The sequence below is a fragment of the Hippocampus zosterae genome, chromosome 10 (genome assembly GCF_025434085.1).
Source record: "Hippocampus zosterae strain Florida chromosome 10, ASM2543408v3, whole genome shotgun sequence".
Lineage (NCBI taxonomy): Eukaryota > Metazoa > Chordata > Actinopteri > Syngnathiformes > Syngnathidae > Hippocampus > Hippocampus zosterae.
The window spans coordinates 3,205,313-3,231,359 of record NC_067460.1 but is presented as its reverse complement, the minus strand read 5'-3'; the positions used below and the strand labels follow the sequence as shown (position 1 = coordinate 3,231,359).

Here is a 26,047-nt window from a genome sequence, read left to right as displayed (position 1 = left end):
GACACATGGATCAATACATGAGCGAAGCACAGAAGGGCATTGGTAGAGATACCAGAGGAGCCAAACATCAGCTCCTGGTTGACAGAACAGTCACACAAGACTGCAAGTCCCAGCATACCAACCTGTGCACAGCCTAGATTGATTACAAGAAAGCCGATGACTCGATGCCACATACATGGATCACTGAATGCTTGGAGTTGTATAAGGTGAACAGGACCCTCAGAGCCTTCGTTGCAAACTCGATGAGGGTGTGGAAAACCATACTTGAAGCCAATGGTAAGCCACTTACTCAAGTGTCCATCAAATGTGGCATATACCAAGGTGATGCACTCTCCCCACTGCTGTTCTGCATAGGACTGAACCCCCTAAGCCAAGTAATCACCAAGACAGGCTATGGATACCGCCACAGAAATGGACCTACAATCAGTCACTTCCTCTACATGGATGACATAAAGCTGTATGCTAAGAGCGAAATGGACATAGACTCCCTGATCCACACAACCAGGATCTACAGCAGCAACATGTGATGTCATTCGTGCTTGAGAAATGTCGTCGGCTGGTGACTAAGAGAGGAAAGGTAGTCCGCACTGAAGGGCTCTCACTCCCTGAAGGAACAATAGCAGACATTGAGGACAGCTAAAGTACTTCGGTATACCACAAGCCAATGGCAACCTCGAACTGGCAACAGGGAAGGCGGCTACGGCCAAATACCTCCACTCCAGCGAGTGAGGCAAGTCCTAAGAAGCAGGCTCAATGGCAAGAATAAGACCCGGGCAATAAACAGCTCTGCCCTGCCAGTGATCAGATACCCTGCAGGAATAATAGGTGGCCAAAGGAAGAGATTCAGACCACAGACGTTAAGACCCGAAAGCTCCTAACCATGCATGGAGGGTTCCATCCCAAATCCAGCACCCTGAGACTGTACGCAAGCCGAAAGAAAGGAGGCCGGGGACTAGTGAGTGGAAGAGCCACTGTCCAGGATGAAACATCCAAGCTGCATGAATACATCAAGGAGAAGGCTCCAACGGATGACATACTCAGAGAATGTCTCAGACAATGGGGAACAGAGGATGAGGCGCTGGAAGAAGGACCATCATGGGAGGACAAGCCCCTACACGGGATGTACACTGGACCATAACTGAAGTGGCTGATCTCAAGAAGTCCTATCAGTGGCTAGAGAGGGCTGGCCTGAAGGACAGCACAGAGGCACTCATCCTGGCTGCTCAGGAGCAGGCCCTGAGCACCAGAGCCATTGAGGCCCAGATATACCACACCAGACAAGACCCAAGGTGTAGGTTGTGCAAAGAGGCACCTGAGACGATCCAACACATAACTGCAGGGTGTAAGATGCTGGCAGGGAAAGCCTACATGGAACGCCATAACCAGGGGGGTGGCATAGTCTACCGAAACTTCTGTGCGGAGTATGGACTGGAAACTCCAAGGTCAAAATGGGAAACACCTCCGAAGGTGGTGGAGAATGACAGAGCGTAGATCCTGTGGGACTTCCAGATCCACACTGACAAGATGGTAATGGCGAACCAACCAGATATTGTGATCATAGATAAAGGGCAGAGGAAAGCCGTTGTAGTGGATGTAGCGGTCCCAAATGATGGAAACATCAGAAAGAAGCAACACGAGAAACTCGAGAAATACCAAGGGCTCAGAGAGGAGCTGGAGAGAGCCTGGAAGGTAAAGGTGACAGTCGTGCCTGTGGTGGTCGGAGCACTCGGGGCAGTGAGCCCCAAACTAGATGAGTGGTTGCAACAGATCCCGGGAACAACATCGGACTTCTCAGTCCAGAAATGTGCAGTGCTGGGAACAGCAAGGATACTGAACCCTCAAGCTTCCTAGCCTCTGGTAGAGGACCCGAGCTGAATGAGGGACGGACACCACCCGAGGGGGAGTGAGACGAGGAATTATATATATTTATATATATTATATATTCATTCATTCATTCATCTTCCATACCGCTTGATCCTCACTAGGGTCGCGGGGGGTGCTGGAGCCCATCCCAGCCGTCTCCGGGCAGTAGGCGGGGTACACCCTGAATCGGTTGCCAGCCAATCGCAGGGCACACATAGACGAACAACCATCCACGCTCACACTCACACCTAGGGACAATTTAGAGTGTTCAATCAGCCTGCCACGCATATTTTTGGAATGTGGGAGGAAACCGGAGCACCCGGAGAAAACCCACGCAGGCCCGGGGAGAACATGCAAACTCCACACAGGGAGGCCGGAGCTGGTATCGAACCCGGTACCTCTGCACTGTGAAGCCGACGTGCTAACCACTGGGCTACCGGGCCGCCCATATATATATATATATATATATATATATATATATATATATATATATATATATATATATATATATATGTGTGTGTTTTGCCAGCCATGGCAGCATGAGACACCGAAAACGGATACTTAAAGAGTTTATGAATGAAAAGTTTACTTTTGAAAAGTTGCCCGATTGCTCCACTGACAAGACCAAAGTTATCTGTTCTTCTCTCTCTCTCTGTATTATACAGGTATAACATGTATGCCACTGACAAGATTGTTACTTGTTTGGAACTATTTTGTGTGGAAGGTTACAGTGTTCTGCGTCCATATAAAAAGAGCGGACGGAGCTTCTCTGTTTGTCTGACAGTGGTAGCGACCTAGCGAAAATAAAACTTCTCCAGTGTTGTCATCGAACCAAGTGTAGTCATTCGAAATGAGGTCTACACAAAAACTGTAGAGAAACTTCCGCACAAGAAGGACCAACACAATCAACATAGCCTGACTGTGTTAGGGGGAGTGACCCCCACCACACCTTTCGGAATTGTTTGCCCCAGCAGCACGGGGGAAGTGCGTGCGCTTTTTTGTACGGCGGGCAGTTTGGAATACAGCGGCACATAATGAACGCTGGTGTCCGGTGTCTCGTTATTCTTCAACAAACATACAGAAACAGACTGCTGTGTTCAAAGTAAACTTGAGAAAAACGAAGTATGCAACCATGGTTTAAACTATAGGCTGAGTACTAGTTTACCTTAGATGTGCAGTTTATAATGTTATATTGCTCTGTTTTGATTTTACACATTGTTTTCACTGTTGTTGATGGATAGTAATATTGTGTGAGAGATTATGAAGTGTGAATAACTGTGAAAAATGTTCATGTAAAATTGAAAATCAAAATTGTTATTTCAGTAAATATTTGCATTTGGCACATAGAAAACTGATTCATGATTCCATTTTGATGAGAGCATTAAAATGGGGGAAAATAGGACAAAAAATGTAAAAGGAAATTCAGAAATGATAAAAAATGTGCGAGTAATCACGATTAATTTTTTAGTCCATTTGAGTTAATTATGACAGTTGCATTTTTAATTAGATTAAATATTGTAATCGTTTGACAGCTCTAATATATCTATATATGGTTAGCATGTCGGCTTCACAGTGCAGAGGTACCGGGTTCGATTCCAGCTCCGGCCTCCCTGTGTGGAGTTTGCATGTTCTCCCCAGACCGGGTGCTCCGGTTTCCTCCCACATTCTAAAAACATGCATGCAGGTTGATTGGACGCTCTAAATTGTCCCTAGGTGTGAGTGTGGGCTTGGATGGTTGTTCTGTGTGCCCTGCGATTGACTGGCAACTGATTCAGGGTGTCCCCCGCCTATTGCCCGAAGATGGCTGGGATAGGCTCCAGCACCCCCCGCAACTCTAGAGGATCAAGCGGTTCGGATAATGGATGGATGGATATATATGTGTGTGTATAGAGGTGATTGCTCTAAGACTGCAAGGGAAGCTCAGCTTCCGCTAAAATGTCAAAATATAAGTGATCAAATAAATTTGTGTACGTACAATTGTGTGGACATGTCATTGACTAAATATGTACGACAACGCGCTTAACTTTTGTTCCGAATCAGCTTCTTATTACTGGTTACGACGCGACTCTCTTCTCATTCATTTCCGCAGCTTCACTGTGCTGTGTGGACGCTGAGCGTCGACCACACAGACGCTGGGCGTCTTGAGAGTTCAGTGTAGTTTGCCCCAAAGCATTGAAACAAGACAAGTCATTGGATAATTGGTGGTTTTGTCCCGCCCTTTGGACGCTCAGCGTCTCTGGGAGTCTATGGACAGTGGGCATTTATAGGCTGGCCAGGTAGCTCAGCTTTTCTGCATGATGATTGGATGATCTGTCTGAGGCTGAATCTCTTTTTGATTGACAGCGAAATGAGCCAATCACCGATCCTATGGTGAAGTCATCCTTTTCATTTTTTTTGATAAGGAATGGAGAGTCGAATTCATGTATAAATAAACGCACACATTTTATGATGTAGGCCGAAATTGAGCTTCCCCTCCTTGACAGACCAGCATCCGCCACTGATACAATGAAACCAAAGACCAAAAATTTGTTAAAGTAAATTTGGCAAGCTGTATAGAGACGAGGTGCGCAGACTGTTCACGTTGGTCAGTTCCTGAGCCAATCTGGATGCAGAACACAAGTCACGGTTTAAAAAAAGCATTAAAAAACTGCACTAAAAAAAATCTGTGAAAGAGCGAAGCCGCGCAAGGTGAACCGCGTTAAAGCGAACTGTAGTATACTTGTGTATTTTATTCAGTATGCTTTGATGTGACACCGGGATTGTGCATGACATGTTGACTAATAACTAGCCATCACTTGTCATTGTGTGGAGTTAAATAAAACGGAAGCTTCTTCTTCTTACAAAAATTGAAGTGCTATTGCCATCATTGCCTCATAATCACCACAATGTCATTGTGAGAAGATATAGTAAACATCATACAAAAAATGAATGAAAGCACGCTGACTACATTTTGATTTAAGGTAGCTCGCAATATAGCGAATAAAATCTGTACATGCCGGCAAGACCAAAAAAATTATGAGACATTCTTTGCGTGACTTTTCTCATTGTCATGGGTTGGTCAAGCAACAAGAGGTGGCTTGCCCAGGACTAAAGTCTAGCCAGGACTTCCTTTTTCATTGTACTAGGCAATGAGGTTTTTGACTGGTAAGGTACTACTTTATTGGTGTTTGATTTAAAAATGTAAAGCGAAAATACAAGATTAGCCTGTCTTTCAATTTTTACCTTTGTTAAAACATGTCCCAAACAAGGACAATATTTCAGCGCTCCTTCCAAACGGCCTCAAGGAACGTTTCTGGGTCTCAAGGTCGCTCATCATTTACCTTTTCCTCCTCCGTGTCACGTTGCATGGTGGTGGTGGACCCCAAAAAGCAGGCAGGAGAGAGGAGCAGGGTGTATTTGAAGATGTCTGTGTTTTATCAATACACAACTAAATCCTAAGCAAACAAAGTCCAAAGTAGCAAACAAAAATCATGACTGAAGATAAAACATAACAGCAACCAAAACATGACTCAAACAAACATGACAGTAGCAAAAGCAACAATGACCCGACACTCAGTGTTCGGGCAGGAGTCGTTTTATAGGCCTGATTACCTATGACCAACAGGTGTGCAGCTGCCAGGGGAGCCCTACAGTGCCACCTGTTGGTCCCTAAACCGAATCGTGACAGTACCCCTCCCTCAAGGGACGGATCCCAGACGTCCCAAAGTGGTCCAAAAGGCTTGCCTCGCCAGGGAACAGGAACTAAAAGCGACGGCAACCCTTGCCTCGCCGGAGAACAAGAACAAAACGCGACGGCGACCTTTGCCTCGCCGAAATGCAGGAACGATAAGCGAGGTGACCTTCACCTCGCCAGGGAACAGGGACGAAAGCGAGGGCAATCCTTTTGGCTGGGCGTGGCCTGACGTGGACGGAGCTCAACGTAGCGGGGGACAAGGAACAGCCGGTCGTGAACAGGGGCTCGGCCTGTCGTCGGCGTGAATGTGACTTCGCTCCAACAAACATGTGACGAGCCTTGGCTCAACCTAGACGCGGACGCGGCTCGGCCCACTGTAGACGCGGCTTGACGAGACGAAAACAGGACAGCCGCATCACCAGCGATGCCTGAAAGGGGGAAGGGTGTCGCAATTTCCCAGGGTGTTGGGAAATACGGAAAATACACTGATTATCAGAAAAAAATGTGTCCGTCTGACTTCTAGCGTCATGCCGGCTGTCATCGGGGGCATGACGCTAAAGTATTACTATTATTATATGAGAAGTGTTTTATGAACGTTTGCACTGTACGTCTAATTCCAGTTGATTGAGAGGTCCCGCCTCTAAGGGGGAGTTCCAGAAAGTGACTGCGAGTGAGCACACCGCATGTTTTATGACTCTGCCACGTTGCTATTAAAAGTCACATAAAACGTAAACCTTGTCTGCTGACCATCATTACATCGGCTAGGCTAGCTTAGCTGTTGTCGTAGTTCAAAGCTTAATATGTGGCGTGGGTTGGGTCGGCGCCGCAAGTACGTGCTCGCGCGCACAGCTGAGAGCAGCAGACTATCGGCTGCTGAGTGCTGAGACGCGCTTCACTCGAGTGACGTTGCTACAGTACGTGCATATTATGGAGCAGCTTCCGGACAAATACAAATTGTCCGCCGCGTAGAGCCATTTTGATCTCCTTTTGGAGAATAAGGTATTCATTAAAATCTCCTTGTCTCACCAAGTGCCTCTCGGATTTTAGACATGTCTTATTCCATTGTGTGTGTGTGTCTTCTCCACAACAGAGGAAATAGCATGCGTTAAATGCAACAGACTGAAATTTAAAACACTGGAGCATCTTATTTTTCTAAATCAAAAATTGTGAAGACAAAGCCCACAAGCATCCTCATTCACATGAATTTCACATTATTGAAACACATTGAATGATACAATATAAATGCATGGATGTGAATTATATTGTCAAGGGTCAATGTAATCTTTATTGTCAAATATGCTTTATGTATGACATGCAGCATAGATTAAATTTCTTCCTCTCAATCCTCAGTGCATACATGCCTGTAAACATGCTGTGCATTAAACACACGCAGCGAAGAAAGGATAGCAGCTACACTATATAAAAAAAGACATGTAATCTGAACAGTATAGACAATATAAACAGCATAAACAACAACATAAACAATGGCGCTTGTGGCTACACTGAGCTTTTAACTCATTCAGTACCAGTCATTGGGTAGAGTGAGGTAGTGCATTGTATACACGTCATCATCAACTCGGTTGGTTCAGTCTGTCAAGTGGGTTGGCTGCAGGAATTTTGAAGGTCCAGCGGGTGGCAGTGGTCAGCGACACAGTATCAGTACAGTATCAACACAGTGTGTCATTGTGTCGACACGCCTCATGAGGCCTCATGGAGCCATCACTACTAAATCCTAAGCAAACAAAGTCCAAAGTAGCAAACAAAAATCATGACTGAAGATAAAACACAACAGCAACCAAAACATGACTCAAACAAACATGACAGTAGCAAAAACAACAATGACCCGACACTTAGTGTTCGGGCGGGAGCCCTTTTATAGGCCTGATTACCTATGACCAACAGGTGTGCAGCTGCCAGGGGAGCCCTACAGTGCCACCTGTTGGTCCCTAAACCGAATCGTCACACTCCGGGACTTCTACGAGGAGGTCCCTCACAAGCTAGGATTGGGCATGGCCTGATGTTTCAGTATTTATTGAGTCGCACACTGATCTGTTGTCAGAACATTCAGCTTTCTTCCATGTCTTCTGCATCCAGTACTGCTCTGTGTGGTTACTTCATATTTTTGAGGATATAAAGACTTTTTAATTGACTTCTGTGTTTGCATCTGGGACAAATTCAGCTCCTCATGTGACACCTCCGGCCAAATCAATTTTTTTGATTTACCGATCACGCATGTTTTTGGAATACAGAAGGAAAGGGGATCACATGCAAACTCCACACAGGAAGGTCAGAGCCCGGGTTTGAACCCATAACCTCACCATTGTGAGGTGAATGTGCTAACCAGTTATGGCACAGAAATATTCTTGTGTTCCTTGTTTTAATTTGTTTTGTTTTGGGTTTTTTTAAAGCAGTTAAAAAACAAATGGATAAGACAACATAAAAATTAATACTAGCATTAAAAGTCATGGAGGCACACAATTTTATTTCACTGTAGTTATGCTTTTGGTACAGTTCTGAAAGTTAGGAAATTGTGTTATGTTGTGTAATCCAAAAAAGAGAAATACAAAAGTTGAACATGTTGGAGGGAAAAAAAGCCAGATTTCTGGGAAGTGATTTTGTTCCCCCCTTAGGTTCTGTTTGACCAATAAGCCAAACCCAATTTGCCAAACCATGGTTAGAGAAAGAAATTCATCCATCCATTTTCTAATCCGCTTTACCCTCACAAGGGTCGTGGGGCATGCTGGAGCCTATCCTAGCTGTCTTCGGGCAGTAGGCAGTGGACAGACACCCTGAACCAGTGGCCAGCCAATCACAGGGCACACATAGACGAGCAACCATCTGTGCTCACACCCACACCTAGGGTCAATTTAGACTGTTCATTCAGCCTGCCATGCATGTTTTTTGGAAGGCGGGAGGAAACCGGAGTAACCAGAGAAAACCCACACAGGCACGGGGACAACATACAAACTCCCCACAGGAAGGCTAGAGCCAGGATCGAACTACGACCTCTGCACTATGAGGTTGACGCGCGAACCACTGGACCACCGGGCTGCCTGAAAGAAATCCAAAAATGAAAAAAAAAAGACGCATTCCATATCAAGTGACTGTGTGCAATAAAGGCCTTGACAAGCAGATAAGGCAGGGGTGTCAAACTAATTTTTGTTGCAAGCCAGTTACTTCTTCCCGCGGAGGGCTGTTAAGACAGTGAAACCGAATAAATGTTTAATCATCACATCACATTTTTACTTGTACACACACAAAAAAAGATGACTCACTAGTCAAGTCAAGTCAACAGTATTTATAGAGCACTTTCGAGCAGCCATCGCTGCATACAAAGTGCTGTACATGGAGCGATTTAACATACACAATAAACAGTAAGACGAATCGGTAATAAAGGCGGTGGAAAGCACCAAGCAGTAAAATCAAGGACAAATCATGCTGAGTCGAACGCCAAAGAATACAAGTGAGTTTTGAGGAGGATTCAAGCATTTGTTCAATTATTGCTCAAGTGAGTGTAAACAGGGTAACGGAATTATTTCAAAATGTCGCCGTTATTACGTATGAAAATTTGAGATTTCAGTACAAATTTAAGGAAGTTGACATAGATGATTTGCTTTTGCGGGCCACCTAAAAGGATGTGGTGGGCCGGATGTGGCCCCATGGCCTTGACTTTGACACCTGTGAGATAAGGTTCTGAATTGGAGCAACTGTCAAATTTCAAAAATCTGATCTCTGTGTGATACCTTTTCTCCACATAACAGTGCCAAATAATCCAAATCAGTCTTATTCAGTCTGATACCATACTCACAGTCACTGTTGATTTACAACAAGTACTTTATTCAAATGGCCAATGCTGCAGTTGTATAAGTGTCTGTGGATGTAAACACACTGATAGACAACATTGTAGATCCTGAAAACCCAGTTGTTTTTAATATAATTACAAAATTAAAGTATGAGCTTTATTTTACCAGCTAAACACGGGGCTTTTACAAAACCTGGCATTGTTTCTTTCCAGCTCGTTCCATACACTGTTGAACCGTTTCACCATTCCCAGCTTTTCAGAAAAGGAACCCCCTCATTGTGTTTTGCACTGTACATTGCCTGCCTTTGCAGCCACACCGCACAATGCCAGTTTCAGATGGACTGGTTCATTATGTGTGGTCAGCCTATTCTCCCTTACCAGGCTCAACGGGATTCATCTCATCCAAACTTGAAGATTTAAAAAGCCATGAAAATGCATTGCAAAGCTTAGTTACAAGGATTTACTTGGGAAAGTTCGGGCTTACATGAAGGTAAGTTAAACCTTCATTCTGCTACTCATTATTTGATTTTCGAGTTAAGCATAACTGGTTCTGCAAATAGCAACTACAACCTCCAATTCCAATTGAGTTGGGATGTTGTGTAAAATGTAAATAAAAACAGAATCCAATGATTTGAAAATCCTTTTCAAATGATATTCTATTCAATACACTACAATGACAAGATATTTCCTGTTCAACATGGTGTATAATATTGTTCTTTTGCAAACATTCTCTCATTATGAATTTGATGTCTCTAACACATTCCAAAAAAGCTGGAACGGAGCAACCGAAGACTGAGAAAGTTCTGGAATGCTTAAATAAAAAAAATAAAAAAACACAACAACAACAACAACAATGCCTGTTTGGAACATTCCACAGGTGAAAAGGTTAATTAGAAGCATGTGAAGCACAATTGGGTGACAAAAAGAGTATCTGCGAAAGACTCAGTTCTTCACATGCAAGGATAGACTGAGGTTCAGAACTGTGTGAACAGCTGTGTGTGAAAATAGTCCAGAAAGTTGAAGAACTACATGTATGTTTCACAATGTACAATTGCAAGGTATTAAACTATGTCATCATCTGCAGTCCAAAATATATTCAAAGATTCTGGAGAAATCTCTAACCATACGCGGCAAGACCAGATACAAACATTGAATGCCCGTGACCTTTGAATACTCAGGTGGCACAGCATTAAAAAAAAAGGGCATCATTGTGTTTCCATTTTTGCTTTGGAACACTTCATAAAACCTTTGTCAGTTTGAACAGTTTGTCACTACTTCTACAAATGCATGGTCAAATGCTGCCATGCATGGCAAAAGCCATAGATCAGCACTATCCAGATACGCCGCCGGCTTCTCTGGACCTGAGCTCATATGAGATGGATTGATGCAAAGTGTGCTTTGGAATGACAGGCCCACATTTCAAGTTGTCATAGTTGTCGTACCCTTCTAGCCAAAGAGGAAAAGGACTATTCGGATTGTTGTTGCATACAGTTCAAAAGACAGAATCTGGATCGGTATGAAGGTGTGCTAGTGCCCATGGCATGGAGAAGGCATCATAAATGCTAAAGGGTACACTCAAGTTTTGGAGCAAATGAAGCTGCCATCCAAGCAACGTATTTTTCAGCGATGTCCCTACTCATTTTAGCAATACAATTATAAGCCACATTCTGCACATTACAACAACATGGGTCCATAATAAAACAGAGAGAGTTCTAGAGTGGCATGCCAGCAGTCCAGACCTGTCTCCCTTTAAAGACGTGTGGCACATTATGAAATGCGAAATCCGACAAAGGACCCCTTGGGTGGTTGAGCAACTGAAGCTGTACATCAAGCAAGAATGGTAAAGAATTCCACCTATAAAGCTTCAACAATAAATGTCCTCGGTTCCCAAATGCTCATCTATATATATATTGCGCGTCGTCCCGCACGCGGTCTGTCCTTCCGTCTGTCCCTTTTCAAAACGTACCTACTTCACCGCGCCGCTCAGGCAGTGGCTCACTACGATCGCGCGGGCATCTTAGCGAAAAAATGTCTACCCACAAGCATTGCAATAAAATTGTTAGTTATTTAGTAGAGCTAAACATCTCTTTATTTTCGCGATAAGCAATGAAGATGAACAAAAAGTTGAACCAAGCAACAACACCTTTGTGGGCCGAAGGCCCACCTTACCAGCCTTCCGCAGGAACTAGCTGATGAGCCGCCCGGAGGGCGGCGAACCAGCTAGTTGAGTATAAAAGGAAGGGTGATGTACCGCAGTGGTAAAAAATGCCCATGTCCAGCTTTTATGGAATGTGTTGCAGACATGAAACTCAAAATGAGAAATATTTGCAAAAAACAACATTCAAATGCAGTATATGAGTTGGATTATTGAGTATCTGGTCTTTGTTGTGTATTCAATTGAATATAGGTTGAAAAGGATTTTAAAATCATTGTATTCTGTTTTCATTTCAATTTTAGACAATGTCCCAAATTTATTGGAATTGGGTTTGTATTTATATAAAACTGAATGTGAAAAAAACCTACAGTATTAAATTACCAGTGAAGAATTCAAATTCAATGGTATAATACAGATTCTGTTTTTAAAAGTTAAGATTCAAATGAAACCATGCTCATTCAATTCGTGTATCTTAGATTCAGTTTTTTAATGCAATCTCCACTCAACTGTAACTTTTCAAATTCAATTATAAACGATTCAGATTCAGTTTCTGGTGTCACATATTTTAGCCCATAACGATTGTACATACAGCACATTTCAGGTTAAATAATGTAACTTGATGAGGGCAATTAAAACCAAAAAACACAGAAACAAAAGGTTATGAAAACTCCAATATGAAGTTTTATTTTTAAAGAATTAAACAACAACCATATACTTCACACTCCACATATCAATAAAATAAAAATGGACAATACCTAGGGAAGTAATTTATGGATCATGTAGTAGAAACAAATTAGACAAGAACATATCTGATGTACTTCCACAGTGGTGTAGTGTAGAGTCAATACAATATATTTTTAGGAACAAAAGCAGACAGTGTTAAGATGTTTTACGCTTTTGTTCCTTTGTTTTTTTTTAATATTTTTTTTTTACTAAGGTCAAGTCATGGGCGACTGGTCCATTCTTGGGCGTTTTCTGTCGGAGGTCCAGAATCATTCTACAGTGATAGGCAAGATCTGGCTCACTATGCTGCTCATTTTCCGCATCCTGCTGGTAGCCTTGGTGGGAGATGCCGTCTACAACGATGAGCAGTCCAAATTCACCTGCAATACCCAGCAGCCTGGATGCAACAATGTCTGTTACGACACATTTGCACCTGTGTCCCATCTGAGGTTCTGGGTTTTTCAAATTGTGCTGGTCTCCACTCCGTCGATATTCTACATCGTATTTGTTTTGCATAAAATTGCAAAAGATGAGAAGCTGGATGGACAACGGGGGCAGGTGTTAAGGCAAAGGTCTTCAAGGCAAGGTGCTGACCAAAAGGACGGCAAGGAGGCGATGAGGGTGGGTGTGCCGACTTACTGTCCTCATTTCAGGGATGATTGGGATGAGAGCGAAAGAGTGCAACAAAGCTTCCTGGAGGAGGGTCGTGGTGCACTTGCAGAAGATCCCACCGAACAATCTCAGCAGGTTCTACTCATCTACATTCTTCACGTGTTACTTCGATCCATCATGGAAATCACATTCCTAGTGGGCCAGTATTTGTTATTTGGCTTTGAGGTTCCTCACCTCTTCCGTTGCGAGACCTACCCCTGCCCAACTCGCACAGACTGTTTTGTGTCCCGTGCCACTGAGAAAACCATTTTTCTCAACTTTATGTTTAGCATCAGCCTGGGCTGCTTTGTGCTCAACATTGCAGAGCTTCACTACCTGGGCTGGGTCTACATTATCCGTGTCCTCTGCTCAGCCTGCTCCAACTGTTGCAGTCAGGAGAAGGATCCGGATAAACTGTACTCCAAGCAAAATCCCCTATTGCTTCAACTCAGGCATTCTCTGAGAGGTCAGCTGGTTCTACAGACCAGATCGGCCATGGCTCAAGAGAAGACAGGGGGTTTGCTCACACGTGCCCCGGCGATCTCTTTTGAGACAGACTCAACTGTGGAATGCACCTCAAAGAGGAGTCCAGAGAACACAGAAAAGGTGAAGGTCAAGTTGGCCAACATGGCCAGGTTGGGACGAACTAAGAAGTCTTGGCTGTGACAGCTTTGTGGTCCTGCTTTAAAATATGTATTGTCTTGTCTTTCATATGTAGCCCATTCATTCATCTACTCAACTCCAAGCAAAAATATTGTGAACATACTGTAGTAGTATGCAGGTTCAGCTTAATACAACCATTTGGAATGGGTATAATCGGAGATGATTCGCTGATTGTGAATAATGGTCTTGATTATGTTGAAGTGAGTGTTGATTGAACATGTCCGCTATGGTATTTTTAGATTTAAGGTTTATTGTTCAAACAATTGCTGAAATAAATGCATGTACAGTAGTGATGATATGATAAAAAAATACTTTTGTAAGTATTTTACCAAATAATATTAATCCAGATATCATTAAAAACAGTCAATTCATGGGTTGCAACTTTTCTTCATTGCGATCAATCAATGTGGCCAATCAATGTGATCAATGAAGCCCAAACAATGTGCTCTATCTATCTATCTGTCCACGCATCCATCCACATACACAATAATATGATGATTATAATATTGATACATTTTATATTGCTGCATTAAACAACAATAAATGTATTCTAGATTGGTTGATTGAGAAGTGTTTTTTATGGCTATAGATGAGAAGAAAAAGCATTTTCTGGAGAGCTCTTAATTTTGCCTTGAATAGTGTTTGAACAAAATCCACCCTCCTGTTAATAAGAACTAGGTTTTGATTTTTACTTTTACACCCGTAGGTCCTGCCAAGATTACATCGTGTTTCAAGCCAGTGGCCTTCATTATGGCCAAGCATGTATTTATCGATGTTTAGTTCCTCAATACGGGTAAATACGCCATTTGTTTCAATAAAATCACCTATCCGGCGAACAACTGGCTTTCTGTCATGGCTGAAATGTGACCTTGTTCCTGCAGATGGTGCTCTCAGCTCTTACTTCCATCTGGCGAGTGTTTCATTTGAATCAGTCCACCATTTATTGAAATAAATGTCAACAGTTTAAAAACATAATGGGCCACCCTTAAACCTCCTGCAGTAAATTACAAATTTACAGTGATTAAAAGAAGCAGATTGACCAATTCTACATTGGCATTTTTGTTTTTCTTTATACTTGGAATCATGAAATTGACACGCCCAGGTTAATGTCAACCTGGGCTTGACATTAACATTTTTGCTCAGCAGTCTATAACTCTTCCAAGAGTTATAGACCGAAGGTCGGCAACACGAATGTCACTCTTTAGCGACATCTAGTGGCTCCCTGGAGCTTTATAAAAATGTTTGAATATGGAAAAAGATTTGGATAGTAGGATACTATAGCTCAAATAGATATAGATACATCTTGCAGCTAAGAAAAAGGAGAGCTGTGGTGTTAGTTTTTTTAAACGCACACTTTATCTATGCTTTTAACAGTCTCGACAGACACGTCTGAGTCCGACTGCGTGCCTCTCGTTCGACTCGAGAGGCGTTCAAAGACAGCCTGAGAAAAACGGAAATTAATGATCACCTCACTGACACTAAAAAAAGCGAAAATAATGCACCAAAACAAATAAATCAAGCGAGGAAATTACCAAATAAATTCTATGGGGGCATTTGTGAAAACACAACAAAGGAATGAATAACAAACAATTCTGAGATAGTCCAGTCTCCTTCATACATACAGCACGTGTTTCCTTCATTGTAAGTTTTAGAGAAGGCTTTTATTTATTTTTCTGCGGCTCCAGACATATTTGTTTTTTTTTTTGGGGGGGGGGGGGGGGGGTTGGTCCTATAAGGCTCTTTCAACATTTTGGGTTGCCGATCCCTGTACTAGACGCTCAGAATTTCCTCTAGCCACAGTTCCTTTGTTTCGTAATATCAGTGATGCACAATCAAGTGGGTCGAAACAGTCAGTGTCAATTCTTAAACCCCTTTCTGTAAACCAACGGTGCCATCGAAAAGTTTCAGAAAATAAAAAACTGGTTCATGAGATAAATTTGAGCTTCAATTACCCATCACAGGTTTGCAACAAAAACAACTTAAACAACAAACACGTATGTTCTTAGTGCAAACAAGCACAGAATTATATAGGTCAGAGGAACACATTGCATACATGTATTTCAAATATATGAACTTATTTTAAACTGAATGAAAATGTTACTTTGAATTTACTGCTTTCAATGAATCTTTTAACAGTACCCGCACTGATTTTTTTATTGTCATAAAATATTCTTTAACTCTAACTAAAATAACTTTAACTAAAATAAAATGTCTGCAATAGTTTTAATTCAATACATTTGATATACCATATTCATACAGTGTTATTGACTTTGTACTTGTTAACACATTGTTAGCTTTCAGTTTAATTGCTGATCCAAACGATCTTTCTACAGCTGAAGCACCAACATAGAGGACGCCACAGACTATAAATATTTCCCGTTGGCTGTGTTTAAAGCTCAACCCATTTACTGGTGTAATGAATAATGTTTCCATTGAACAAGAACCTGCCAAGTAACGTCTTGGGGATTAACTAATACTTGAGGTGTCCATTGTTATTGTGTTGTCTTGCTTTTGACAATGCTACACAAACTCACTTTCATTCATTATTCAAGTCATCGTTAGCTCTGAATGTCAGCAAGTTATAAAACACTTCTTTTTAAAATAAATAAAACAAGGATTTAAAAGCAACAGCCAAGAGACAAAGAACTGGAAATAGGCGTGCTCAAAGTTGCACCAGTTTGGTGTCATGCAGTACAATGGAGGAGGGAGGCATCAGCTGCCCCCGCCAAAGCCCCATTAAGCACGGCAAGGCATCGCCAATCGAAGGCAATGATCGAGGCGCTCAATCTACACAAGGACAGAAATCCATCCAGCCATTTTCTACTCCACTTATCCTCACGAGGGTCGCAGGCGTGTTGGGGCCTATTCCAGCTGTCTTCAGGCAGTAGGCGGGGGACACCCTGAACTGGTTGCCAGCCAATCGTGGGATACACAAAGACAGACAACCATTCACACTCAGTCACACACCCTGGGATAATATAAAGTGTTCAATTCACCTGCCATGTATGTTTTTGGAATGTGGGAGGAAACCGGAGTACCCAGAGAAAACCCATGCAGGCACTTGGAGAACATGCAAACTCCACAGAAGAAGGCCAGAGCAAACATTGCACCTGTGCATTTTTTGGTGGATGTGCTAACCTGTCGACCACCCATCAGGAAACTAATGAAAAATAATCAGACTGAACCTACGGTAATCAAAAACAAAGTAAAAGAAGCAGCACTCTCTCTGGAGCATCCAGATCATATGGCCCGCTGTGATCTGTTTCCGCTAAACACAAATATACAGAATAAAAATTAATCTAACTCAATATTCCTTCTTAATGTGGTTAAAAGTTGACAGACAGGTGGCCATGAACCATACATACTGATTGGCTGCGTTGGGGATCATATCGGAAAGGAGATGGAGGAAGGTTGATAAGCTAATTGGTTCAGGCCAAGCCGCATAACCATCCTGCTACACAATGCAACACACAATTTGTATGAGTGCTCAGGTTACATTTCGGTTAGAAAAAGAACTCCTGATGATTTTTGGAAAAGATACAGAATGACTGTACAGTTTTCTGATATTTTTTCAATTTTTTTGGAAGCCCTGCTTCTCCAGTCATCTTCATACTTTATCACTGCACAGCGAGTGTGGCAGTCCAAGCGACAACGGGAAGGAAGCACAGCACCTGCATTCTGCATTTCTCACTGATCACCAGAGATGTGTTCCTCGAGCCGGTCCTTGGCCTCGAGGACCGGCTTGAGGACCGAGGAGCGGTCCTTGGTCCTCGGCCTTGACATCAGAGTCAAGTCCTTGGTCCTTGGCCTTGGCCTCGGGAGTCACGTCCTTAGCGTGTAAAGCCTTTCTGTCACGGTGGTGTCTTCTATTTAGTTATTTTTGCACAGTCGTCACGTTTATGCAGTCGCACTAGAATGTTTGTTTGAACTAAGTAATTTGCGTTACAGCTGGAGTCAATAATGTCGGCAGTTCATTTCTTCGTTTTGCCGTTGGGATTTGGCGTCCTTTTGCTCGATTCCAGTTATGTTTGCTGAATGCTTTCTCATGTTTGGAATAATGAATATTCACAATACATAGTTTAAAATCATGGTTGATTTAATTAATTTTTATGATTATTGTGAATTTGAAGGTATTAAATTAATGTCGTATTAGTGGGAGTGGTAATAATAGAAAATATATTATTTATTATATTATATTATAATATATATTATTATAAATATATAAATAAATAATAAAAATTGTACATTTCCCCAGTGTGGGACAAATAAAGGATATCTTAATAGTAGTACTCAGAGAATGTTTAGAGATCAGCCATCTCGTTACCTCTGCGTCCCGCGTCCTAGACGCATAATTTTCCCACGGGACGCACAGTTCCAAACAATGTGTTTTTGGGATGCAAGGAAATTTCTCAGTCAAAACAAACAAACAAGCAAAAAAACTATGGCAAGCCTGAGGATTTCACAGTAAAAATCGTTACCGGTAGCATGTCGTTTCCGTGGCGTCATTTTCACGGTACCGAAAAATAGTTTAATTATAAAAGTCACCGTACTTGAATTGACTGTGTGAGCCACGCTTATCGCACTGCGCCTGTATGTGTGTTTGTGATGTGGTGTGGTGTATGAGTGTGTTTCTTCTAATTTACTTTAGTTTTGTTTTGTTTTCAGTGTGGGGGTCGGCGGGGGGCTGGGGGGGGACAACATATGACGTTATGTGCGCATGCGAGTTGTTATTTTAGTCAGCAAACTGAGGAATCGCGCGGTTGAAAGTTTAAGATGGCGGCGAAAAAAACTCACCAAGGTCTACTAATTACGATATTTAAGAAATGGGAATGCTTGTCTAATTGTCCAAAGGCCGTACATTATCACTAAACTCACCTGTGACGTATGCACAGAATGCGAGAGCGAAATACGACGCGAGGCACGATTACAAAGCAAATTGATCATTAGATTTGTAGGCGAATCGCTGTGAAAAACATTATGAAACAGTATTGGTTATTCTATAATTTACTGGTTGTAGCATGGTAACTTTATGAACAAAACATTCGTCACAAGGTGTAGTAATGCTAATGTTAACTGTTCGTAGAACGAATGATGACGTGTGTTAAATTCTTTCGTCAAATTGATCGTAGATTACACATGCATCGTCTTGGAAAGAGGATGTCAAGCCACATCAATATTTACCTGTATTAATGATTACCAGTCAATTCATCTTTGCAGTGTGAGATTGGAAAAAAATACTCTGATGATGCTACATGAGTACACCAGTTTTTGATCCATTTATTTTTTGGAATAAACCTGGAGTACACAGCTACTGCTGTAATGTTCATTGTTAATGCATAGTTTTCAAACATTGACCCTTGAAACATTATACCTTTGAGTTTCGGAATTCTTGATTATCAATATTGGTCAAAATAGAAAAATGGATTCCCATGATGAACATTTACGGAACCCAGCATTTGTTATGGTGGTTTCCCATTGGAAGACCTCCTCAACTCCACCAACATGCCTTCCTTGGAGGAAGCAGAGCCTGGGGACTCTGAGGTGGGCTCTCCTATCTCTGTGGTTGAAGTCACCGATGTGGTTAAAAAGCTCCTCGGTGGCAAGGCCCCAGGGGTGGATGAGATCCGCCCGGAGTTCCTCAAGGTTCTGGATGTTGTGGGGCTGTCCTGGTTGACACGCCTCTGCAACATCGCGTGGTCAACGGGGAGAGTGCCTCTGGATTGGCAGACCGGGGTGGTAGTCCCTCTTTTTTAAAAGGGGGACCGGAGGGTGTGTTCCAACTACAGAGGGATCACACTCCTCAGCCTCCCTGGTAAGGTCTATTCAGGGGTGCTGGAGAGGAGGGTCCGTCAGGAAGTCGAGCCTCAGATTGAGGAGGAGCAGTGTGGTTTTCGTCCCGGCCGTGGAACAGTGGACCAGCTCTACACCCTTAGCAGGGTTCTCGAGGGTATGTGGGAATTCGCCCAACCAGTCTACATGTGTTTTGTGGACTTGGAGAAGGCGTTTGACCGTGTCCCTCGGGGAGTTCTGTGGGGGGTGCTTCGTGGGTATGGAGTACCGAACCCCCTGATACGGGCTGTTCGGTCACTATACCACCGATGTCAGAGTTTGGTCCGCATTGCCGGCAGTAAGTCGGAATCGTTTCCAGTGAGGGTAGGACTCCGCCAAGGCTGCCCTTTGTCACCGATTCTGTTCATAACCTTCATGGACAGAATCTCTAGGCGCAGCCGAAGCGTTGAGGGGGTCCGTTTTGGTGGCCTCAGTATTGCATCCCTGCTTTTTGCAGATGATGTGGTGCTGTTGGCTCCTTCAAACAGGGCTCTCCAACTCTCACTGGAGCGTTTCGCAGCCGAGTGTGAAGCGGTTGGGATGAAAATCAGCACCTCCAAATCTGAAACCATGGTCCTCAGTCGGAAAAGGGTGGAGTGCCCCCTCCAGGTCGGGGGGGAGATCTTGCCCCAAGTGGAGGAGTTTAAGTATCTTGGGGTCTTGTTCACGAGTGAGGGCAGGAGGGAGCGAGAGATCGACAGGCGGATCGGTGCAGCGTCTGCTGTGATGCGGACGTTGTATCGGTCTGTCGTGGTGAAGAAGGAGCTGAGCCAAAGGGCGAAGCTCTCAATTTACCGGTCGATCTACGTTCCAACCCTCATCTATGGTCACGAGCTATGGGTCGTGACCGAAAGAACGAGATCCCGGATACAAGCGGCCGAAATGAGTTTTCTCCGCAGGGTGTCCGGGCTCTCCCTTAGAGATAAGGTGAGAAGCTCGGTCATCCGGGAGGGGCTCGGAGTCGAGCCGCTTCTCCTCCACATCGAGAGGAGCCAGATGAGGTGGCTTGGGCATCTGATTCGGATGCCTCCTGAACGCCTCCCTGGTGAGGTGTTCCGGGCATGTCCCACCGGGAGGAGACCCCGAGGAAGACCCAGGACACGCTGGAGAGACTATGTCACCCAGCTGGCCTGGGAACGCCTCGGGATCCCCCGGGGAGAGCTGGAAGAAGTAGCTAGGGAGAGGGAAGTCTGGGCTTCCCTGCTAAAGCTGTTGCCCCCGCGACCCGGCCCCGGATAAGCGGTAGAAGATGGATGGATGGATGGATGGATGGATGGTTTCCCATTGGGTAATCCAACGGAACCGAAAAACGATTACCATGAATTTCCGAAATCCTCAGGCCTGCTCCTAAATTATTTAAATTTTTGCAGCATTTGTTTATAATTGTATGTATATGTTGTTGTTTGTGTTATTATCATATGTAATTGAATAAGTAGACCCTTTCAGATTTCGAAATTTGGGAGTCTCTCAATCCATAATGGCAATCATACTTTTGTGATCAGCGAGTCCCCGGGACTCGCTGGCGGTAAACTGTAAAATGATCGCTGAGAGATTACCGCTTTTTCTGCAGTCAGCGATTGACTTCTATGCAAAGTCATTTCTCAACTTGTGTTACATGCCACGTCATGCCTGTTGAGTGTTGATTTACTTCATATTAATAAACTACTGCACTAAAACATTCATTAATAAATGTATACCATATGATTTTATTTTATTTTTTTCTCAGTATAAATAACACGTACCCTGACTGTTCTACTCTTTGAATAAAAACACTTCATTCAAGCGTTAGGGAGTGCAAAGGGTTATGATGGAGGGATGTTGCAAATCATGAAGACCTGCCAAGTGGTATGATAGCATTGTTTTATACATGTCCTCGGCTAGGCCTCAGTTTCAAAATCAGTCCTTGGTCCTTGGCCTTGGTCTCGGAGGCAACTCCTTGGTCCTTGGCCTTGGCCTCGGAAAATTTCTCAAGTCCTTGGCCTTGCCCCGGAAAATTTTCCAAATTCTTGGCCTTGGCCTTGGCCTCGGAGTCAAGTCCTTGGCCTTGGCCTCGGGTTGCTGGTCCTTGGACACAACACTGCTGATCACAGTCGTACTCGTTTGGTCTTCACCAGTTTTAATCAAAAGCCAAAGTCCGCTCTGTCCGAGACCAAGACAAGGTCGAGTAAAACTGCCTTTGATTCCGAGATGAGACCAAGACCTTTAAAAAGTAGTCTCGAGAATTCCAATGCAAAAATAATACATACTCTATATAGAGTGTAAACAACTTCAGGCACACTAAGCACTGCAAGCACTGTGGTGTAAGGCAGGGGAGGCCAGTTGATTTTGCAAAGTGGCCACAGGGAAAAACTGGAACGCTTGCTGAGGGCCAAGCAAACATGCTTCCCTCAACTTTGTCCATGTTATTTTAAAATTATTTCAAAAAAACATGTTGTCTTGTGTCAATAAATTGCTCTGTGTGTCGATATGGTATATATTTTATGGATTAAAAAATTATATTTGCTCATCAAAATTTAATTTTTAGATTTGTTTGTTATATTTCTAATTGTAAGATTCATTTTTTGCACCAACCGCTAAACGCCATTAGCCATTCCTAGCACAAAGAGTGTCCAACAAACTCTGTATTCAACACTGAACTCTTAAGATGATTTGCTCTGAGATGGGAAACTCTGAGTTTCCAGTTCCAGAACAGCGGATTTGAATCAGGCGAATCAACTCGGAGTGTCTTCACCTGGAGTTAAGCGAGTGCACCACAACTACGAAAAGCCAGCATCCATTGATCCCTGATTCCATGAGTCACCATGAGTCACTGGGAATAGGACGGCTGTGTTTTTCACCCCATTAGAACTGGAAATAATGCGCTCATACAGCGAATTTCAACACATTTTCAGGGAGAAGTGCAACTCCGCTGCAGCTGTGAAAGAGAGGGAGACGGCGTGGGGGAACATTTCTGCTCAGTTCAATGCATAACTTTCAATGTAGTCCTTGCCAGTCACAATAATAAACGGGGAAACTGCTGCCTATTATTTTAACCCTTTCAGGGGCAGCGGTTACTACATTGGACAGCCAATCATGTTATCAGGTTACAGGTTATCATTTTTGGTGCATGAAAGGATTAATTCATTAAGGTGCAGACCCCAGGGGCACTTGGCAACATCTGAACATGAAATACATAAACAGGTGAGACCTCGGCAAAACACACTTTTCTGAAGGCCTTGCATACAATTGCCTCAGCATCTCTGATATTGCACCAAAAAATATTTTGCAAGAGCAATACACAATATCTGCTCGGCTGTGAGAGCATGACTGCGATTGGTAATGGTGCAAATGTAAGGGCAGATTAGGTTGTGTATGTCGATGATGGTCATGAAACGGAACCACCCAGAAAGACAACAGACTGGAAATGTGAAAACATTTATGCACGGTCTGATAACCATCTGCCAATGAATATTCAATTCTCTGCACAGAATAAAGGATATCTTAACTTAACTTTCAACCACGGGCTCATGATCAAAAGGACATGCCATATTAGTCTCCACCTGCTGGTTCCGGAACAGAAACAGACTCTATAGGAACATTGACTCAGAAGGGTTTGAACAAAAAACAGTTTATTTTCCAAAAATACACAAGACCGAACAAATTATAACAAATGACGCTGGTTTAAAAAAAAAAAGTCAAACCAAAAATGCTTGTAAAAGTCAAGGAAAGTATCAGGTAAAGAGCTTGTCGTGAAATTATTTTACGACAATATTAAAAAACTTAAAAAATAAAAAAACGGACATTTTTACACAGACACAGACATATTTACAGAACATAAAATACTTATGATCAAAATGCAAAAACGAGGTGAGAACGTACGTCACATGAATCAGAAAGAATGTCTTGAGAATTCAACACTTGGAGACGGTCATGAAAAAGATGAAGAATAATCTGACAAAGGCTTGACAGTTTGCCAGTCCCGAAATACATGGCTAATTGAGATGTGCAGCAGGTGTGCATACTGAAGGGAAAGCCCTCCTCTGCTACCTGCTGCAGACACAAAAACGGAATCATGACAGTATGGCCCTGAAAGGGGGCGGTCACAGAAAGAAATCTGAGGTTCATTGAGAAAAATCTGGTCTCGAACAGGTTAGGTTCATAGACTCTGTTACTACGGTAACTGACCGAGAGCTTAAGTTACCGGTACCTCTCTCTTTGAAACAGGTTTGAGTTACCCTTCTTCCTCTGGTTTGAGTTACCTCACTTTTTGAAATGGAAAACTCAGCGTTTCCTTCATTTCAGAGTGAACAGACTCTCAGTTCTCACGAAACCTGCCTTGTTGAAATAGACCCAGCACACACACACATTTATACATAAGTGAGAAGTATATTATTTAGTGATGTATGTACAATGTTGATTTATCTGTATGTGTAGATTTGTGTAGAGTATTCTCAGGCAAAAACCTTTTGGCCATCTTCCCTTTGCCGCGTGACAAATGTCGCCAACATTGGGAACACTGTTGTAAGTAAGTCTATTTTTGGCAAATGGTTTTTAGAGGGGTCAGAAACGTTGCTAAATACAAAAAATTCTGCTGCTGTAGATTGCAAATTTCCCCAGTGTGGGACATTAAAGGTTTTCTTACCTTATCTTCTTATCTTGAAACCATAAAACATCACTTCAGACACAAGTCGTAGCTCTTGCTTACTACCTAGCTTCTAGATGCATCCGCACGTGTGCTCATAAAATAAATAAAGGCACACCTTTCAGAACAAAAGCACCACATTGTTTACATTTAACTTTGACTTCATGGTCACTGTGAAGGCTAATCAGAGACTGTGGACGGGCCGGATATGAACTCAGGCCATGCTTTGTCCAGGTTTGAAATGCAAGATCGTGTATATTCAGATTAAATGTGTCCAGCAGAAAATATAAGTAAATAAGACATTTTGAACATTTGAAAATTGGTTGTCAGAGAAGGAGGTAGGTTATTTCGTGTGGTGGCGCTTCAAATTTGAATGTTCACCAACCAACTTCATGAAGAATTCTTAGTGTAATTATTTTAAAACGTTCATGTTTTTTCATTTGATAGTTTTTTTTAAAATCAAGGTCTCCAAACAATTAGAATGATACATCCAGCCTCACAGAAAATTTCACAATATGCATTTAGTTCAAGAAGGCAGTACCTCCTACATTTATGTAATATGCTGCTGAGTAGGCAGCTGGAAACCTGCTTTTAATTTGGTCTGCAACATTGACAATTCACTTCGATTTCCCTTTGTAAGCTCACAACAAAACCACATTCTCTGTATTACTGTTATTTGTGCTGTGATGTGAGAGTTGCAGTTGAATCATTACATGTGAAAAAATAGGGAAATTAATGGATGCTGGTGATATTCCTTTTACTCTGACCATATTTAAACGTTATTTTTGGACCCCTCTCCTCCCCATGACATTTTAAATAATATGCTCAAAATTCAGAAATACTAAGCTGTTTAAATTGAACTTGCCCTGAGACTATATGCAACCTCAACTTTAGAAAAAGTGATTCCTAAACATTTAAAAGACCAAACAGCTTTTGAGTACTCCCTCAAATGTTTTTTTCTTGTCCAAGAAAAATAAAAAAGTAAGTAAAACAAACATCATTACAGATATGACATCACAGATATATGCTAAAAGGAGTAGGAAGAAGTATACAACTTATCTAGTCCTACCCCTTGTTGTGTAGTAATATGAATTGATCATTTTTCAATACAAAGAAGAAAAAGAAAAAAATCTACATATCATTAAATACTTTTACCCTAATGTGTACTGTACTTATCTATTTATACACCTTTCGGTTTGTATGTATATATAAAAAAGAAAAATCCTCGTCTCACCCCTCGGGTGGTGTCCCTCATTCAGCACGGGTCCTCTACCAGAGGCCAGGAAGCTTGAGGGTGCGCAGTATCCTTGCTGTTCCCAGCACTGCACATTTCTGGACTGAGATGTCCGATGTTGTTCCCGGGATCTGTTGCAACCACTCATCTAGTTTGGGGGTCACTGCCCCGAGTGCTCCAACCACCACAGGAAAGACTGTCACCTTTACCTTCCAGGCTCTCCCCAGCTCCTCTCTGAGGCCTTGGTATTTCTTGAGTTTCTTGTGTTCCTTCTTTCTGATGTTTCCATCACTTGGGACCACTACATCCACGACAACGGCTTTCCTCTGCCCTTTATCTATGATCACGATATCTGGTTGGTTCGCCATTACCATCTTGTCAGTCTGGATCTGGAAGTCCCACAGGATCTTCGCTCTGTCATTCTACACCACCTTCGAAGGCGTTTCCCATTTTGACCTTGGGGTTTCCAGTCCATACTCCGCACAGATGTTTCGGTAGACTATGCCAGCCACCTGGTTATGGCGTTCCATGTAGGCTTTCCCTGCCAGCATCTTACACCCTGCAGTTATGTGTTGGATCGTCTCAGGTGCCTCTTTGCACAACCTACACCTTGGGTCTTGTCTGGTGTGGTATATCTGGGCCTCAATGGCTCTAGTGCTCAGGACCTGCTCCTGAGCAGCCAGGATGAGTGCCTCTGTGCTGTCCTTCAGGCCAGCCCTCTATAGCCACTGATAGGACTTATTGAGATCGACCACTTTAGTTATGGTCCGGTGGTACATCCCGTGTAGGAGTTTGTCCTCCCATGATGGTCCTTCTTCCAGCGCCTCATCCTC

General features: G+C 42.9%; 2 protein-coding genes across 2 annotated transcripts in view; one reads left to right on the top strand and one right to left on the bottom strand.

The window, feature by feature from the left end:
* The window catches only part of LOC127609250 (uncharacterized), a 215,409-nt gene that overhangs the window by 106,367 nt on the left and 82,995 nt on the right, over positions 1–26,047 (bottom strand). The gene's annotated exons all lie outside the window — the stretch shown is intronic.
* On the top strand, positions 11,474–14,519 carry LOC127609214 (gap junction delta-2 protein). Its single transcript, XM_052079044.1, has one exon. The coding sequence runs from the start codon at positions 12,439–12,441 to the stop codon at positions 13,531–13,533; it is 1,095 nt and encodes a 364-aa protein (XP_051935004.1). The 5' UTR covers positions 11,474–12,438; the 3' UTR covers positions 13,534–14,519.